This window comes from Sebastes fasciatus, chromosome 23 (genome assembly GCF_043250625.1).
Source record: "Sebastes fasciatus isolate fSebFas1 chromosome 23, fSebFas1.pri, whole genome shotgun sequence".
NCBI lineage: Eukaryota > Metazoa > Chordata > Actinopteri > Perciformes > Sebastidae > Sebastes > Sebastes fasciatus.
This window is the reverse complement of record NC_133817.1, coordinates 5,415,202-5,430,115: the sequence shown is the minus strand read 5'-3', so window position 1 is coordinate 5,430,115 and position 14,914 is coordinate 5,415,202. Positions and strand designations below refer to the sequence as shown.

Below are 14,914 nucleotides of genomic sequence, written 5' to 3'. Positions count from 1 at the left end.
CGACAATAATGTAATATTCAAGGTGAGAGTTTTATTATTTATATTATTAACAATATTTTTATTTGCACTGATTGTTCAGGAAATTTAAATTCCAAAAATACGTCTTAAAGGTGCGGTGTGTAGGATCTGGAGCCATCTGTGTTTGGTTTGTCCGTTCTGGGCTACTAGAAGCATGGCGGAGTCCGTGAAGAGGACCTGCTCCGTATGTAGATATGAATGTCAAAGCTAACGCGATAATAACGCAAATTTGTTTTAACGCATTAATGCAACTTGTGATTTTTAGGTTGTAGCGTGCTCTAGCTTTAAAGCTAGAGTGAAAATACTGTTATCATATGAAACTAGAATCCGTTGGTACCAATCGTGTCATACTAGCTTGTCGATAAGGAGGCTAAATAACGCTCCAAACTTGCACTAAATTATGGCTATTTTCAAAGAAGTCCCTTGACCTCTGACCTCTGCAGTACCTGTGAGGGTTTCTGGACAATGTTTGTAATTTTTTTGTGTTGTTAAATTGATTTCCAATAATAAATATATAAATACATTTGCATAAAAAAGCATATTTGCCCACTCCCATGTTGATAAGATTATTAAATACTTGAAAAATCGCCATTTAAAGGGACTGTATGTAAGTTTTTACACGTATAAACCTTTTTATTGCCAGTGTGTGAACAGGTTGTCAAAATGAGACTTTCCTGGTTTCCTCTATCAGCCTGCTTTTAATGTGAAGAATAGGGGACGTTTTTTTTCTGGAAAATCCAACAGATGTGACGTCATGCACGCTCGCGAGTGCCTTTAATTTCAGCTCCGCTTACAGAGCTAACAGTGTGCAACCGTAACTAACGTTCGGTTAGAAAGGGAGTACGTTAACACCAACAAACGATCAGCCCTCCACTACAACTCAGACTCCAACACAAACTCCACGGATATACGTGTAAAAACGTTCATACAGTCCCTTTAAGGTTCATTTTGAACAGATAAAAAATGTGCAATTAATTTACGATTGATCCTGATTAAATACTTTTAATGCTACACAATGTTCTTTTAAAAGTAAAATGTAAACTCTACTGTAAAAGGTTGAACATCCTGGTCTGTTGGTTACATTTAGCACGTGCTGGTCAGTGCTGTCGTCACTTCTGGAACATATATAAGTGATTTTTTTTGTCTACTACCTAATGATTTTTGAATATTTCAATTATCAAGACAGTGCAAAGTAAAATAATTCTGTTCACGATCACTGGATTTTAAAATCTATAGGTCATATTTTATAAGCCAACTTTGACTGAAAGCTACAAGTTCATAATTCACACATCTCAAGTTTTTGTGGAAATCAATTCTTACAAGCTAGAGACTGAGGCAGGTCAAGAGACGATGAGGTAAAACAAAACCCACAGTTAAAAATCTGGAATCTATTGACCATCACAGATATATTATATAGGAAGAAGATCAGATTTGTTGTTACATTTCATGAGCATAAATTACTTAAAAGCTACAATAAACATCAGCCGTTTGAAAATCTATATTTTATTTTAAAGCTTGCATAAAAACCTTGTTGGAAAGATCTAAACCTTTTTCAGAAATAACATTTTGTAATATTTTGTGACTGTAAATCCTTTTAAATTGTTGATTTTTGGAAATAAAATGTTATGTAATGGTATCAGACAATTAAATTTAAAGTTAGTATTTTGCATTTTTATCTTTCATGTCATGCCTTGAAATACCAACTGTGATAATTAACTTTAACCACAAGATGGTGCAACACCACAAGCCTTTTCTCCAGAGAGAGTTACACGCTTCAACACCTTATCAAGCATTCATCCTCTCCTCCTCCTTCTCCACCTTCTTCCCTAATTTTCCTCCCACAATCTCTTCCTTCCTGTCAGTTTCCCACTCATGTCTTCATCGTGCTCCTCTTCCTCCCCCTTGCTCCTCTGAGTGGGTGTGAGTGTATCCTGCGTGGAGAATGAGTCTCTTTCAGTGTTGTGGCTGTATGTGTTTTGATGTACAGGGTGTTGAGGGTCTAAATGGATTAAGACAGATAAGCCTTCATCATTCCCCTCAGCTTTAAGGCCTCTCTCTCTATATATCCTCTGCTATATGTAAAGCTCTTTAAATATGAATTCATCCAGGAAGGGATGGGAGTGAATCGAGCGAAATGTGATCCTCCCTTTGTTACCTGTATTTCTCTTAAAGCGTTTCTTATTGTTGCAGATGTATGGAGCCTCCTGAGTGCCAAGCGAACATAAAACACATTCAAGGAATCTGAAGAAGCTTCATTTTCAAACCAGCCTGGATGAAATTAGCTGGATTTTAATTTGCTTCCTAAAAAAAGAAAAAAGCATCAACGATTATATAAAGAATTAATTAAAAATGTGTTTAATTTAATAGAAAAACTGGGGGAATGGGGAAGATGTATTTCCAATTAAATTAATAGTATGCAAACTATAATCATAACCTGTCCCTTTCTGCTCTCTACAGACTCCAGACACCTAAAGAAAATGTAAAAAGTTGATGCACATCAACACAAGTACTGACCCTCCAGTAGGCCGAATCAAGTATTTTTAAAGTCATAATAATTACTATACATTATAGATAGATTACTATAGATTCAAAGTCATTGTGCAGGAGAGAGGTTTTGACTTGACTTTATTTTTTGAAGGTCGGTTTTTCTGTTTTACCCTGAAACCCACTGTAAAATCTGACAAAATAATCTTACTTTAAAAAAAATCTAGGAAACTGATTGCCTTGAAAAAGGTAAGTAAATGTAGCTATTAAGTCTTAAAGCTGCAGTAGGCGAGATTGGAGCAAATATGATTAAAAATAGTTATATTTATAAAACGCTATATTCGCTATATCGTGACAGTAGTTCATGAAACAAGTAACCTGAAAAAAAATCATGTTCCTCTGTGTCCTCCGGTGCTCCTAACGGCATCTGCAAGATTGCACAGACCGGAGGGAAACAAGCAGTAAGAGCTGACCTGGGATCTGCTGTCCAGCTGCAGTCTATGAGAGCCGGCTGTCAATCACTCGCGAACTCCGACCAAACGGTCAAACTAGGCAGCGCTGATGAAATATGAATCAATATTCTGTTACGTTAATGCCTATTTCTCTCCTCAAATGTTTTTAGGATCATCTTGTAGTGCACGGTTTAGCTGTGAAATTAGAACGTTTGACACCGCAGCCATTGTGAAATCTGTTGAAGGAACGCCAAGTTCTGGTCACATGATCGGAGCACAGCCAATAGGAACGCTCTCTCAATGAAATGACCTGTGATTGGTCAAAGTCTCCCGTCACGGGCTAGATTTTTTAAAGGAGGTGCCGAAGTCTAGTTATCTCTCAGAACACTTGAATTACAATATGCTGAAAGGTTATTATGGAATTTTTGCCCAATGATGCCAATAATATTCTGCCTACTGAAGCTTTAATCTGATCTAATCCATCGAAATGGGAAACATGGCTGATATCATTATCTGTTGATTCATAAAAATTTAAATCGGGAATAATTGCTTCATTATTTTAAACTACATAAAGTCACTCTAAACAATGTCAATACATTGAACTCGTTAGATTTTGTACTAATGTTCAAATGTTTTATGGCATCACATTAAACATTTTTTAATGTCATCCCACTGGGTTTTATTTTGTTCGCATGGAAAAGCCTCTAAAATAGCATTTATTATGAGATCCATTCGCCAAATGCAAATGTTGCTCGCTGACAAACCAACAGAGAACAAAAATATCCACTATAATATCTTAATGGAATAAAAGACTATTCTCACAGGTGATTATTGATTTGCAATCATTTTATTATAAAATCTGAATATCCAGGTTTTTCCTCTTAGAAAGTTATGGATCCCTTTTAAGATCCTTTTACGGGATGTACTTTTGAAATAGCGCCTGACTGAATTGTTTCCCGTGCCCTGTAGCTTTTATGGAATAACACCGCCCTCAGCTCTGACAGGTGTGTGAGGTTTGGTGTGGGAGGAAACTGGAGCGTCGAGAATCGATTCGCTCTCGTTCTCTATTATCTCTGGTTCCTCTCCAGGAAGACATGAACCAGATCAGACGACGGGGGAAATCACTCTGCCAGTGTGTGTGTGTGTGTGTGTGTGTGTGTGTGCTCATATGTGTGGAACTATTTGAGTTTTAGATCTTCAGGGTGAGGTTATGTCGCCTGTCCTCACTCCTCTAAGGGGTTATTATAGGGTCAGGACTCGGGTTGAGGTTAATTGGAGTGAGTTATTAAGCTCTAGGTTCAGGTGATGTATAGAGCTGGAGAAGGATTCAGAAGTACTGAAATCCTCCATGTATGTGTGGGATTTGTTCATACACTTTAATGTAAATGTAAATGCTGATGTACTGTTTGTACATATGATTATGACGTGTGGGTGTGTGTCTATTTATGGCAGCTGCCTTTTAAAGAATATAAATACATGTAGATTTAATGCTTTGCCTTTGATTTCAGTGCGTCTTTGTGACCCGTGTAGCTGTTGAAGATCTCCCCATTCATGCATTTACGTCATCTTCCTTGTCAGTGTAGCATGTTTTCCTTCAATGTAATGCTAAATTTTGGCGATGAAAAACTGTCATGGCCATTTTCAAAGGGGTCCCTTGACCTCTGACCTCAAGATATGTGAATGTAAATGGGTTCTATGGGTACCCACGAGTCTCCCCTTTACAGACATGCCCACTTTATGATAATCACATGCAGTTTGGGGCAAGTCATAGTCAAGTCAGCACACTGACACACTGACAGCTGTTGTTGCCTGTTGGGCTGCAGTTTGCCGTGTTATGATTTGAGCATATTTTATTATGCTAAATGCAGTACCTGTGAGGGTTTCTGGACAATATCTGTCGTTGTTTTGTGTTGTTAATTGATTTCTAATAATAAATATTTATATATATATTTGCATAAAGCAGCATATTTTCCCACTCCCATGTTGATAAGAGTATTAAATACTTGATAAATCTCCCTTTAAGGTACATTTTGAACAGATAAAAAATGTAAAAATGTAAATATTGACAGCGATTGACAGCCTTAATTGCAAAACATTGAATCAATACCCCCTGTATCATGATACATATCATATTGCCAGATTCTTGCCAATACACAGCCCTACTATTTTTCCCACCCAGGTGGTTTTTGGGACGCAGCCACCGACACCAAACACCAAAGGAGCCTCCGCCTACCAGGATAATACAGCAGGAACCGGCAGCCATGATGGTAAGGTCTACTAACATTTGATTGCCTTCTGTAACATGCTGACAGTACTTAGATAAGAGTATTAAATACAAGACAAATCTCCCTTTAAGGTACATTTTGAACAGATAAAAAATGTGCGATATATTGCGATTAACTATGGAAAATCATGTGATTAATAGCGATTTAATATTTTAATCGATTGACAGCCCTACTAGTTATCAAACAATTTCTAGTATTATGATTTTTTTGGTATTATTAGATTATCTGTCTCATGCACTGCTGTCAGGATATAGTGACAGTTTTATATATATAAAAACATTTCTTTATCTGATTTGCTCAAAGTTACTAACTACAGCTTTAAGAGCAAATGTAAAACAAAACATAGAATTACAAATTTACACGAGAAAGTTGTGAGAGAAAAAAGTCGTAATATTATGAGAATAAAGTCATAATAATATAAAGTTATTGTTATTTTCTTTTTTCTCATAAAGTTATGACTTTATTCTGGAAATTTACGATTTCTTTTCCCTCAATGTGGCCCTAATACTTCGTCGTACATTTGCTCTTTGGCCCTCACTGCATTAGACCTATATACTATATATTTAGACTATAAACTGTGTTACCTTCATCACAATGATCAAATGTTTTGTGGCTCCAGACAGATTTTTTCTTTTTTTCTTTTTTGCCTAACATGTCTCTTTTGATAGTAAAGGTTGCCGACCCCTGTTCTAGATCTACACTCTGAAACTTGTGTCCTCATTTGAGTTAACATTGAACTTGACTCCTGCATGTGAGTGCTATCTGGGAAAGCTACATACCGTGATGGTCAAGCACATGACCACAGAGCAGCCTCGTAGTCCGAACTTGACCTTTTAGCGGTTTCCTCGATTACAACACTTAGCCGTTAATATTACAGCCTTTTAATATTTAACACCCTGAACGTATCTGCACCCGCTGTAACCGGACACTGAAAGTGAAGGTGTGTCTGGGTATGCGCACGTGTGTGTGTGTGAGATCCGTGTGCCACATCAGATACCCTTACTGACAGAATAAGAGGGCGCGTGTGTGTGTGTTGGTTTGTGTGTGTGTGTGTGTGTGTGTGTGTGTGTGTGTGTGTGTGTGTGTGTGTGTGTGTGTGTGTGTGTGTGTGTGTGTGTGTGTGTGTGTGCAACCTGACGCTGCCTCTCACACTCTATCTGTATTTAGCATCGGTTACCATCAGGTAGAACAATTAGTCGCTGAGGAGGTTGGCCAAGCAATTAGACTGGGAGGAAGTAGAATATGCAGCACACGACCCTGCAGCAAATACGATCATTTATTTCATTAATTGCTTTCCTTAAAGGGGTGATAAGAAACTAATATCATGGAGTACCAGTCAGATGGAGGGAAGCAGACATTTTTTGATATGCAAATGTCTCTTTAAAGGAACAGTGTGTAGTGTTTCGGGGGGATCTATTAGCAGAAATGTAATATAATATTCATAACTATGTTTTAATTAGTGTATAATCACCTTAAATCAATCACAAGGTAGCCCCGCCCTAAAGCATCCCCTGCTTTATGGTCTATTTGACTCTAAATGGGACCATAATGTACTAAATGAACATCATGTTGTATTGAAGAAGACTTGAAACTAGTGATTGAGACCATAAACTCATGTTTACAATGTTTACTGAGGTAATAAATCAAGAGAGAAGTAGGCTCATTTTCTCATAGACTTCTATACAATCAGACTTCTTTTTGCAACCAGAGGAGTCGCCCCCTGCTGGCTGTTAGAGAGAATGCAAGTTTAAGACACTTCAGCATTGACTTCACTTTTCAGACCCGGAGGTTTCCCCACTGGATGCGATAAACAATCCTGTTTGACGCTATTCCACTGATGTACAGGTGGTGATAATGAGCTAAGTAACGCAGTAATGAGCCAACAAAGACGGGGAAGAAGAATAGTGCTAGCAAGTAAGCACTCAAAAATCTGCTTTTATGAGGAAGGTAATCACGTTTGTGATTCACAAAGCATTTTGGTGAGTTGAGTGACTTATCTAAATCTGAATTTAACAAGAGAACAGGATTTTGTGACATCACAACTAGTTTGGGAACCCCTCGTGGTCCAATATGCAACTTATACAAGTGTGATGTGGAAACCTGGAGCCTCAAGTGCACATAAACTGAACATTTCAGATACTTTATGTCTAATAGTTAAACTTCTGAAATGAAAAATAATTGCATATATATATATATTCTTTTCGAAGTGGGGTCATTTCCTGATAGACTTCTATATAATCTGACTTCTGTTTGCAACCAGAGGAGTCGCCCCCTGCTGGCTGTTTGGAAGAATGCAAGTTTAAGGCACTTCCTCGATGGCTTCACTTTTCAGACCTGGAGGTTGGTTAGGAGTCTGGCAGCAGTGTTCTAAGTGCAGCTTTTTTAAGAAAAAGCCCTTTATAGTAGTCTACCCTCTTTGGATTAGTTTTCCTAATATTTTTCGGAGATGAATTATGTGATTCACTTCTATAACTTTCAGCTGCTAACAGCCTGACTTTGTTATTGTTGATGAGGCTGAACTTCTGTAACTGAAGACCTAAATGTCACATTATCTCCCTTTCTTTGGGTGAAACTCCTCATTGTATAACTTTAATTTGCATCGGGACCCCTCTTCCATCGCCCTTAAGCTCTATGAAGCAGGGCCCTTAAGACCCCACAGTGTTGCAGCTAAACCCTCAACAGAAGGCGCGGTAATTAATGCACATTAGAGGGCCCAATAATCTCTGCTCGTCTCTGTGTGGCTGTAAATCCTTCGCGGGAACACCCAATCAGCCAGCCGGTCTGCTACCCATGAGTGTGCAGTGCATTAGCCCGAGTGTGTACACAATAAGCTGAGTTGTGGAGTTTCTAGCTATACCCAGTCAGCCATTTGGAGGAGCGTATTATCCCGGCAGAGCTAAGCCTCCGTTGAGCTTGAGGGATTGCACTTTACTGAGTCACAGTGTTGTTTCTTCTCACCTGCTGCTGCTGACAGCAAACCAGCATGGCTGACTGACTTGACTTGGGAACTCAAAAGGAAAAAGCAAGCCCCGGAGTCACTCAGAGTTGAGGCGAAATGGCTCTCCGCAAATCCCCCTCCTCTACCTGCGCAGGTGAGTAAACCTATAGAAAACCCAGGTAGGACTCTCTCTTTGTGTGGCCTGTCCCGCCTGTATCCTCACCCAACAAAAAGGACACACTAGACAGGACCACCGTAGAGTAACCCGCCTATTGTCCCTTCCCGTTTCCCCCCAGTGTGTGTGTGTGTGTCAGCAGGCCGTGTGGGGCAGGCAGGGTGTACAGTTGCATGTGAGGCTGCTGTAGTTTAATTTGATGATTCATTCAGACCCCTCTGTGCTAACGTAGTCTCTTTGTTGTCTCCCTGAGGAGCTATTTGCCACATTTGAACAGACTCTTTAAGGATGACTTAATCTAAGACATGTGCTCCCTCGCAGTAAACCTCAGGCAGGGCGGTAATCCGGGTTAGTTTACATGACTGACTGCTGCTGTGCTTTACTGTAACCCTTACGACAAGAAGAAGTGTGCTATTAGTAAACCTCTTTTAAACTTAAAGGTCCCATATTGTAAAAAGTGAGATTTTCATGTCTTTTACATTATAAAGCAGGTTTAAGTGCTGTATAAATACTGGTAACGCTCAATATACGAAGAATTACACACAGCCCGTATTCAGAAATTGTGTGTTTGAAACAAGCCATTAGGATTTCTGTCCATTTGTGATGTCACGAATATACGATATTTAGACCATTCCACGGTTTTAAACGTAAACATTCTAAATGTGTCCCAGTTTATTCCTGGTTGCAGTGTATGTGAATAACATCAGCTGGCAGGAAGTAAACATGATCCCAAGCTGTTGCCTAGCAACGCAATTCTGTCGAAATGCACTTAAACGGGGCGTTTCAGACAGAGAGTAAATACAGGTATATTCAGACAGACAGTATGAGGAAAATGAAATATTTTTTTAACATTACAGCATGTAAACATGTTCTAGTAGAAACACAGAATACAAGTATGAACCTGAAAATGAGCATGATATGGGACCTTTAAAACAAAAGAGTATGCTTTCAGATTACTTTTCACGTACTTATCAGAGTTAAACTTAACAAAATTATACTTAAGTATACTTGGCTTATACCGACAAGTATACAGGAAAAGTCCAAATATAATTGGCTTATACTGAAAAGTATATTTGGATAAGTACTATAAGTTAACTTAAAGAAAACTTGCAAGTGTACTTGCAGTAAAAACTATTAAACTAGTAGTTTACTGAGAGTATACTTTACTTTCATAAACTAAAAACTGGGGTACGAGTATATAACTAGTAAACTAACAGTATATACCTATAAGTTCACTTGAAGTATAGTTCATATTATAGTTGCAGTACAAAATACAACTTGGAGGTAAACTGGTTGAGTACTTAAAGTTTACATTTAAAGTGCACTTAAAGTAAACTTTTATAAACTAAAAAGTGGGCCAATTTAGTCCCAAGAAGTATTTAAGTACACGTACAAGTATGCTATTTTCGCCTATTCTTAAAATAGTGTGTTTGAATATTTCTGCATACTGGGGTCCCTAAACAGTCTTTGAATTACATAAATTGGGTCTCACTGTAAAGCTGAGACTCTTGTGGATCTGCTGAGCCCAACTGTATTCATATGTGATGATGTTAGTCCCCATAGTAGCCGTTTCAAGTTCAAGTTAAGTTTTATTTGTCCCTGCAGGGCAATTGGTTTTGCAGCATAAAGTGCGACATAATCCCACAGTAAAATAGTTCAGTCTCAGCAGTACTGCATCAATGAACAAGCATAATCGTCCCAACAGCTGTAGAGCACAAAAACAGTTCAATGATGACTACCTATCATCCCTCTACTACATGTATATATAACAAGCATAGCATTCTAATCATCCAACAAGCAAACTAAATTGTCCAGGAGCAATGCCATTTCATTGTAGTGAGACTTTTGGTTTTTTAAAATTTGACCTCACTGTATAAAATGACGTGTGGTGACCTCTAGGATAATCACAGCCTCATGAAACTTTACAGCCACAAACTAGAGACCTAGAGCATTCAGAAGATGGATGGTTTTCCTAGGTAGATTGACAATAAGGGGTTTTCTGAGCAGTTTTCCAGAACAGAAGTGCTCGCCATCCAATTGCCAAAAAATGCAATTCTGGCAGAAATCTCCAAATGTCAAAAGTTTTTGATACCAAATCACAGCATGGCTTTTTCTATTATGTTCCTCAAGGTCTCGGTGTCTTAATGTGGTATTTTTGAGGGATTATTGATCATTTTTATCAATTCTTGATAGGTAAAAAATGGTTAAATTTAGCACCAAATCTTTGTAACAAATGACAATCAACCCAAAAATTGCTGCAACAACTTATGAGACATAATAGAGCATGGGAATGACCATCATATACTTCCATCATAATGTTTTAAACCCTTATACACTTTGTTTATTTCTGATTTATGACTAGAACAACTTGACACACAGTGCTGTATGTCAAATTAATCCTCAGGTTTGCAGCTTTCAGATGATGTACACCACTTCTATGTGATATCTACTGTTGACCTGCTATCTCCCCATAATGACCTCCCTAAAAAAGACAAAAACAGGTCTATGTGGGTCTCAGAGGGGTTAAGGAAACAACAGGATATTAAGCAAAGCTAACATTCTCATAAACCTAGAGAGGCTAAAACAAGCATCCCCTTGCTGTTTAGAACCTGCCCAGAGCTGAGAAGCTCTTCACTTCAGAAGAAGCAACTTGTGCGTGCGTGAACGTTTCATCGTGCTGCTCCAGGGGGGAACATTTTTGACGCGATGCAGGCAGGCGATATCGACTGCAGGCAGGGGAATGATTTGGCAGCTCTGGGACGTCAGGATTTCCTATCGAGCCTCCTGGAGGTTTCATGTTCCAAATTCATTATTACACCGTATCCTTGATGGGAGATGGCCCATTGATAGCCAATAATGACGTCCCAGCTGTTTTTTGGCAAGCTGCCTTGCTTTTGGCATCCGAGCCAAGGTTTCTGTGTAGTTTGTTTACCCGGAATAACACATGTGGAAAGTTCCATCAGCGCTGTCGAAATGAAAGTTAAAGATCCCCTCCAGGACAAAATAACAATTTGACAATCTGATGTGTTTTTATGACCTTGTTAAAAAATATTAAAATGTCATTTTCTTCTTCTCCGTCATAAAGATAATTTACAAGCAAGTATTTTTTCATTTCAGAAGTTTAACTGCGAGACATAAAATGTCTAGTGTTCAGTTTATGTGCACTTGAGGCTTCAGGTTTCCACATCACACTTGTATAAGTTGCATATTGGTGTGATGTCACAAAATGATGCTTGTACTGTACGTACACTAGTTCAATTCCGATTTAAAGGTGCCCTTTTTGTAAACAAACAAAAGTTTTGTGTATCACAAACCTGTTGAATGCATTACCTTCCTCATAAAACATTTTCAAAGCCAATTTTTAAAGGTGCAGGAGTGTGTAGGATCTGGCGGCGTCTAGCGGTGAGGTTGCAGATTGCAACCAACTGAGACTTCTCCCGTGTGCCAAGCGTATAGGAGAACTACGTTGGCCGACCTGAAAACGCAAATGTCCCTATCTAGTGTCAGTGTTTGGTTTGTCTGTTCTGGGCTACTGTAGAAACACGGCGGCCGGCTCCGTGAAGATGACACTCCCTACGTAGATATAAACGGCTCATTCTAAGGTAACGAAAACACAGCGATTCTTATTTTCAGGTGTCACTAAAGAAAACATACTTATTAATATTATATTCCATTTCCCCCTAAATGCTACAGACTGTTCCTTTAAAGCTTCAAAAACAGGCGTTGCAGATCTTCAAAATGCTGAAGATCTTTACAGCTTGCATAACGCACAAGTATTTCAGTGTAATGAAGATGATAATAACATGAAACCAATCGAGACCGGGTTAAAAATGTATCCAGCTGCGTCCTGGCAGAGGAGCCAGAGAGCCGAGGCAACATGTGATTAAAGCATCAACATTAAGTCGTAGCTGTTCTCTGAAGGAAGGATGCCCTTTTGTCTCTGCCATTAGGAATTACTTTAATCTTACACAATCATTCTGAAAAACAGATGCCGTGTGACATCCCAAAATATCATATCAAGCTACTTTTTGAGAAAACTGAGGAAAACCTTTCACTGTTGGGTACACAAATACCTATAATATAAGAATAATTTGTCTCCAGGAACACCTCATGAGAGAAAATGTGTTATTGGATATGATTACAGAACAGCATAAATGTGACAAAATGCAACCTGTGAGTAAAAATGAATATTAATCTTTACATATTTTCCCACAAATTACAATAAATTAATCATAACAACAGGTCTAAAATGTATTTGGTTAATCTATTCTACTTTTATTTTGAAATCCAGAAACATTCAACAGAGCCTCATGTTGTTTTTCTGTGGTGCCCTGCTTTATATTTATATTCATACATGAGGGATTTTCTCATTCAGTTCCCCTCCTACCAGACTCAAACTGGCGACCTTCCAGTTCCCGGCCTGCCTCTCTAACCTCCAGGCTACTGTGCTGCTGTCAAAGCAAGCTGCGAGGATAAAAAACAAAACAACTGTTGCCATAAAATATCTTTACTTTTTATGGGCGAGACATTATGAAAATATGTTCCCCTCTTGACCCGGCTCGTACAGTAAAGTGTTGTACAACCCGTGTGTGTGTGGATGAGATAAGAGATAGAATGAAATAGAGAGAGCTGTCCGTGGTGCTGAAATGAGAGCACAGCACGTGGCCTGGTGCGTTACTATGGCTACAGTCTGTATCCCTAAAATAACCATACACACATAGTAACCTTATTACAAAAAATAAAACGTCAATCTGTTGCGGCTCCTGGTAGTCAGATTGATAAAGATAGAGAAATGTCTGTTTTGTCCCCCGTGCACTTGCACAGTTTGTAAAAAAAATCACAAACCTCAATATAAACAGTGCAACAAGTAATCTGCTGCACCGACTTTTACACCATTTACAATATTTAAACTTCTTCTTTCCTTGTATTACATTGTGTTCTCTTTGTGTTTTGAGACTGATTGTCGGCTCTCACGGTACGTAGGCTTGTCCTTTTGTAAAGTGCTCGGAGACAGGGGTTTGTGATTGACTGACACACGCATCAATTTTGCACAGTGGGGAAACAAAGCTTCACTGGGCCACTTTGCATATTCTGTGACTCCAGATAACAATGAAAGTAAAAACGTTGATCCTCGAAAGCCAGAAGTCGTGAGACCGGCCGTGGGGTTTGATAAGATAAGACAACCGACTGCCACGTCAAATCTCCGCCCCTTACTTTGAAAATGTGTGTGAGGAAAGTGAGTCATGCTCTCCACTTTATGAATGACAGATGTCAAGGCGCTTCTGAGCAAGGCACTTAAACCGTCAACGCTCCACTGGAGCTGTTTTGGAGCTACAAATTCAGGACTGTATTTATACTGGACAGCATAGTCAGTACAGTATAGTCTTTATTATATTGTATTATTACACAGCTTTGTTGAATACTCGATTCGTTCTACGGTCTGTTATTTCTTTATAGCTGTTGCTACGTATAATAGACCGTTGCTATGGGCAGTTCTGATATTGGACTCTGACGAACCGCTTTTGTGTCACATTATTGATTTTTTTTAAGTAAGTAGCCGTATAAAAAGCGGGATAATGTACAGCTAGCGGGTCATTGTTGTGAAATAAACCCCTTCAGGGCGATGCAGGGTCTTGCATCGCCTGTCGGGATTTATTTTACAACAATGACCGGCTCGCTGTACATTATCCCGCTTATTATATATATATATATATATATTGTTAAAGCATTAGTTTGACATTTTTCATTCACATACACTGCAACAGGAAATAAACTGGGACACATTTAGAATGTTTATGTTTAAAACCATGTAAATATTGTATATTTGTGACATCACAAATGGACAGAACGGCTTGTTTCAAACGCACAATTTCTGAATACGGGCTGTGTGTATTTCTCCGTATATTGAGCGTTGGGATAGTTTAACAGTATTTATATCGCACTAAACCTGCTTTATAATATAAAAGACATGAAAATCTCACTTTTTACAATATGGGACCTTTAATTAGTGTATAATCACCTGGAAATAAGAATCGTTGTGTTTTTGTTCCCTTTGAATGAGTCCTTTATATCTACATACGGAGCGGGTCCTATTCACAAAGCCAGCCAATATGTTCTACAGTAGTACAGAACGGACAAACCAAACACTGACTCTGGAGAGGGCCATTCGTGTTTTCACATTTTCATGTTCTTTTTTTGCGTTGGCCACCGTCGTTCTCCTACACGCTTGGCATATGGGAGAAATTTCACTTGGTTGCAATCTGCAACCATACCGCTAGATGCTGCCATATCCTACACACTGCACCTTTAAAATTTCAGCAACAAGTTTTATCTCATGAGGTTTTTCTTACCTTTGCCCTTGTTTCAGTGAGTGAACCGACAGCTGGCGAATCTTTTCAATGTGTGAACATTACATTTATAGTCATGCTGTTGTCTTAAATCATTTCTCGGTGGAGGAACGAAATCTTTTTAATGTTTATTTTATGAGAAGTGCATAAATGCAAAGCAAGCATTGAAAGTTTTAGTACGACTGCCTGGATAAACAAAAGAAAAGCTGCACAGG

The 14,914-nt window shown here is 38.7% G+C and overlaps 1 protein-coding gene and 1 long non-coding RNA gene across 4 annotated transcripts in view; one reads left to right on the top strand and one right to left on the bottom strand.

Annotated features, from left to right (window-relative positions):
• Positions 1–260: 260 nt before the first annotated feature.
• On the bottom strand, positions 261–482 carry LOC141761634 (uncharacterized). The gene is made up of 2 exons (XR_012592612.1): positions 340–482; positions 261–294 (listed from the first exon to the last, which is right to left on the bottom strand). It is a non-coding gene; the product is annotated as an uncharacterized LOC141761634 (long non-coding RNA).
• Positions 483–8,102: 7,620 nt separating this feature from the next.
• Positions 8,103–14,914, top strand: part of ano2b (anoctamin 2b) — an 87,685-nt gene continuing 80,873 nt past the window's right edge. For 2 of the 3 annotated variants that reach the window (XM_074625356.1, XM_074625357.1), the window contains exon 1: positions 8,103–8,331. In XM_074625356.1, coding sequence (XP_074481457.1) covers positions 8,295–8,331 — 37 coding nt within the window. In that variant the 5' untranslated portion in view covers positions 8,103–8,294. The remainder of the gene's footprint in view (positions 8,332–14,914) is intronic. The other variant, XM_074625358.1, reaches the window with a different exon arrangement.